This window comes from Egretta garzetta, unplaced genomic scaffold (assembly GCF_000687185.1).
Source record: "Egretta garzetta isolate BGI_Z169 unplaced genomic scaffold, ASM68718v1 scaffold85, whole genome shotgun sequence".
NCBI lineage: Eukaryota > Metazoa > Chordata > Aves > Pelecaniformes > Ardeidae > Egretta > Egretta garzetta.
This window is the reverse complement of record NW_009259718.1, coordinates 1500226-1504026: the sequence shown is the minus strand read 5'-3', so window position 1 is coordinate 1504026 and position 3801 is coordinate 1500226. Positions and strand designations below refer to the sequence as shown.

Genomic DNA, 3801 nt, shown 5'->3' with positions numbered 1-3801 from the left:
ATTCTATGATTCTATGATTCTATGATTCTAAGTCTTCAAGACAGGACTGGATAAAGTCCTGAGCAGTCTGGTCTGATCTCAGAGCTGACCCTGCTTTGAGCTGAACGTTGGACTAAGTTACCATCTGAAGTCCTTTCCAACCTAAATTGTCTTATGACCCTGTGATTAGAAGACCGGGGGGACAGCCAAAGAAAACTAGCTCTCCCTCTCCTCCACCAAAACAGGCTGCTCCCCTGTAGCAACCAGCCTCGTTTGCTGCACCTTAAAAAGTGGCAGCTCTCGGTACAGCTCTGACGTTTTACTCAGGGTGGTGTAAGGAGGTGCCAATTTTAAAGAAGATGAGGCAACTAAGCCCGAGGTCTCACTGGCTGCTGTAGGAGCCATGCAAACTGGGAACTGCTTTGGAGCAGGAAGGCTTCCAGGTTGCTCTAGGAGAGGAGGAGATGTTAACTCCAGGGTCACATTTGAATTTCAGGGTGTGCCTCCTAGAGATTTCCTCCTGGCAGGGCTTATAGTAGAGCAGGTCACAGAAAGGGAAAAGGGAAAAAAATATTGCTTTTTTTTTTTTTTGAGGCAAGATGAGATTTCAAAGTAAAAAAAAAATCAAATAAAATCGATTGATTTTTTTTCTGCAACTTCTGGAAATGCAAAGCTACTTTCATTAGTATTCTGTAGCTAAATGCTTGCTGCTGCTCCTTCCTAAGCAATAGCTTTCTTGAAAAATATTAATGTTTTAGAATTTAAAAGTTTTCCTCACTAGCTCTAATCACAGGAATACAAAATACTCCCCTACTTCTGGCCACTAACTGCTGTGTAATGTCAGCACACGGCATTTTACAAATACCACTGCCTTCACCAAGGCGGGGATGTGATTGTTTCTGTCCCCAGCGTAACATGGCTCAGAAGCATAATAAGCAAATATTTGTTACACATTTAGAGGGTTGTGTATGAAAATTGCTAGAGGTATAATTTATGAAAGAAGCTTATAAAACGGTTGCAAAAATGGCTTTTCTGTGTTCTTAAACACCTTGTTCTTCCCCCCCACCATGTGTGGGAACTACAACCCTTTTTTTAACATCGGAGGAGGAAAAGGAGCAGTGAGGGAACCCAGTCCCCCTCAACCCCCATTTATTACCTTCACATTGATTCTAGGGGTTGGTTCTGTGGAGAAGGGCTGGCTTTTGGTTAAACACAGACTGGGCTGAGCAAACAGGGTGAAATCTCCCTTGGACTTTCTCACCTCCAGCACTGTCAGCGTGCCACCAGCCCGGCTCGGTCGACCAGCAAGCAGGCTTTGCTTGGCAGGCTGCTTCGGCCAGATACCTGCTCGGGGTTTCTGTCTGCTCCAAGAGGAGGAGGAGGATGACAGGCTTGCAGGTAAGGGGTCCAGCGCCCAAGACCCACCAGTGCTGGCTGTGGACACCCCGTCTCTGCTGACACCATTCTTTTGGCATCTGTTTCATTTTAAGGTGCCCCTCTTTTGTGTTTCGAGGTGTGTTTTTAAAGCTCTCTTGGGATAAAGGATTTTGCTGTGTTTCATCTATAAACAGGCTTTTCTCTCCCTCTTCTCCTTGTTTGGTCCCAGCACAGGACCTCTTCATGGCGGGATTTGTCCTTTCCCCACCCTCTGTGTGCACCCCTCCTCCTGCACTGGCCGCCAGGGGGGTGTTTCCCCCTCAGCCTATGAAATCTGGCTGGTAACATCTGCCCAGATGTTGCAACCCTGGCTGCCATCTTCCCTGGCAGCCCAGGGGAGCAGCGGCTCCGTCATTGGGCAGTTTCTCAGTCCCCCGCACAGGGCACCCTGACACACCGGTGCTCCGGCCATGCCCTCCTCTCCAAGCCCCAGAGGGGCAGCCAGTGGGAGCATTCCCTGCCGCCGTGTGCCAGAGCACAGGGGAGTCTGGGGAGGAGGACAGGATGTGGTGGGTTGATGGCTCATGCATGGGAATGCAAGGATTGCGACCCCAAATCTGTGGCAGTGTGGGGGGGCTGGCTGCCCCAGGGCCATCGGGGCGTGTGAGTAATGCTGTGGCAGGCAGGAGCAGCGAGGGCTCACCCCAGGACCACTGCGGGTGTCGAAAGCTTGTGCAGGACCATCGTGTTTCTCCCCAGACTTCTGCACTGTCATCATTACTGAGCCTTTTCCTGGCTCTGGATATGCTGGAGATACGTATGTGTGCTCCTCCACCACCTTCTGTGATGTTCATTACTTTACATAGTGGTCTTACAAGCCTTCTTATTCATCTCTGAAGAGTCCTGTTTCCTCATACAGTAACATTTTGCCATGTTTCTTCCTTGCATGTCTCTGACTCCCCCCCAGCTTTCACCATCCTCCTTCAGCAGCGGGGCAGCCTAGCCTGACAGCATCTTCTGTCTCCATCTTCGACTCATTCCTAGCAGACCCTAACACATTGTTGGCTGGTGTGACTGTGGCTGCAGGTTGAGCACAGGTCTACCCAGAGCTGGCCATGGGAACGGGCTGCTCTGCCAGCACCTCCTCTCTGAGACATCACATACATCCATACGACATCATCACCTCTCCCCAGCCCATCTTCTCTTTGTGTCTTTCCTCCAAAAGCATTGCTTCACCCTTCCTCTCCATGACTCCTCCCGGCATCCATCCTTCTCTTCCCTCCTCCACCGAGTGACCTGACCCACCTTGGAGCTGGGCCTTTCAGGAAAGGTCTGGCCCTGGACCATCTCCGGCACTTTTGGAGCAGGGAGTTGGCAAGACATCAGGGAGGTGGCAGCCCCTGTCAATGAAGTTGGCCCCACGGCACCGGGGCAGCACTGGGGCAGAGCTCTGGTTTGGATGCTTTGGTTTTACCCCACAAGGAGGCTGTGGAGCCCCGCACAGAGGGTGAAGGACCTGCCCCGCTCATTGCCCTGAGTGCTCATGTCCCCGTTTCTGTGGGTTTGTGTTAAGATGCTCCGGTGTTGACTGGTCTGAGCTGACAGGAGGTGCCATGCCTTTTGTCTAGGGATGAATGTTGTTTTCCTGCGTCCTGCAGCAGGAGCTGATAGAGAAATGTATTATGCAGCAGTTGAAGAAGGGCCTTAATTACTGTGCAGTCTATGTGTTCAGACTTCAAATACATTTTTTCCCATGCCTGCTGTCTAATCCAGTGAACAAAAGGTTATGGTTTATAGGTCAGAGCACAACACCCATTGCGAGTGCTCTGCTTTGCATCCCAGTTATTCCGATCAATGAGCTTTGCTGAATTTTTTATGCTGTGTTGGGCTTTCATCTCTCCCATTTTATTGAAAAACGACAAAACAAATACCAAAGTGGAGTCAGATGAATTCCTAAGATCCCGTTTGCATAAAAAGCTACAGGATCTCAAGCAAAACAGCAACAGCAGTAATTAAAAGCAGAAGTGAAAACAAAGGACCACAGGGAACTTTTTTGTTTTACAGAGAAACCGCCTGCCCAATTACCAGATTAGTGCCCATCAACCTACCCAACCTGGAGATACCAAGAACGTGGCTAGGAAGTGTGGAGGCCAGGCAGAGACCCAGAGGGAAGTCGCTTTGGACTAAAAACATGATGCCATTTCACAGACAAGAGTTGCTTTCCATCTTTCCAGATTTTTTTTGCCCAGGAAGGATGCTCGGGTGTGGGTGCTGGGCTGGAAAGGGTCATTTCCCCTGGCTTGGGGCCACCCTGTGCAATGCAGATGGAGGGGTGGGAGGTGGGCTCAGAGGGCTGGCAGGGGGAAGGGCCGGGGTGTGCCTGGCCCTTGCGCCGCTGCCCCCGACCAACCTGCATCGGCAGGGGCCCCCCCGCCTCATGACGCC

The 3801-nt window shown here is 50.9% G+C and overlaps 1 protein-coding gene across 1 annotated transcript in view; it reads left to right on the top strand.

Moving 5' to 3' along the window:
• Positions 1-1362: 1362 nt before the first annotated feature.
• Positions 1363-3801, top strand: part of HGD (homogentisate 1,2-dioxygenase) — a 24536-nt gene continuing 22097 nt past the window's right edge. The window contains exon 1 of the mRNA XM_009639094.2: positions 1363-1377. Within this exon, the coding sequence (XP_009637389.1) occupies positions 1363-1377 (15 nt within the window). The remainder of the gene's footprint in view (positions 1378-3801) is intronic.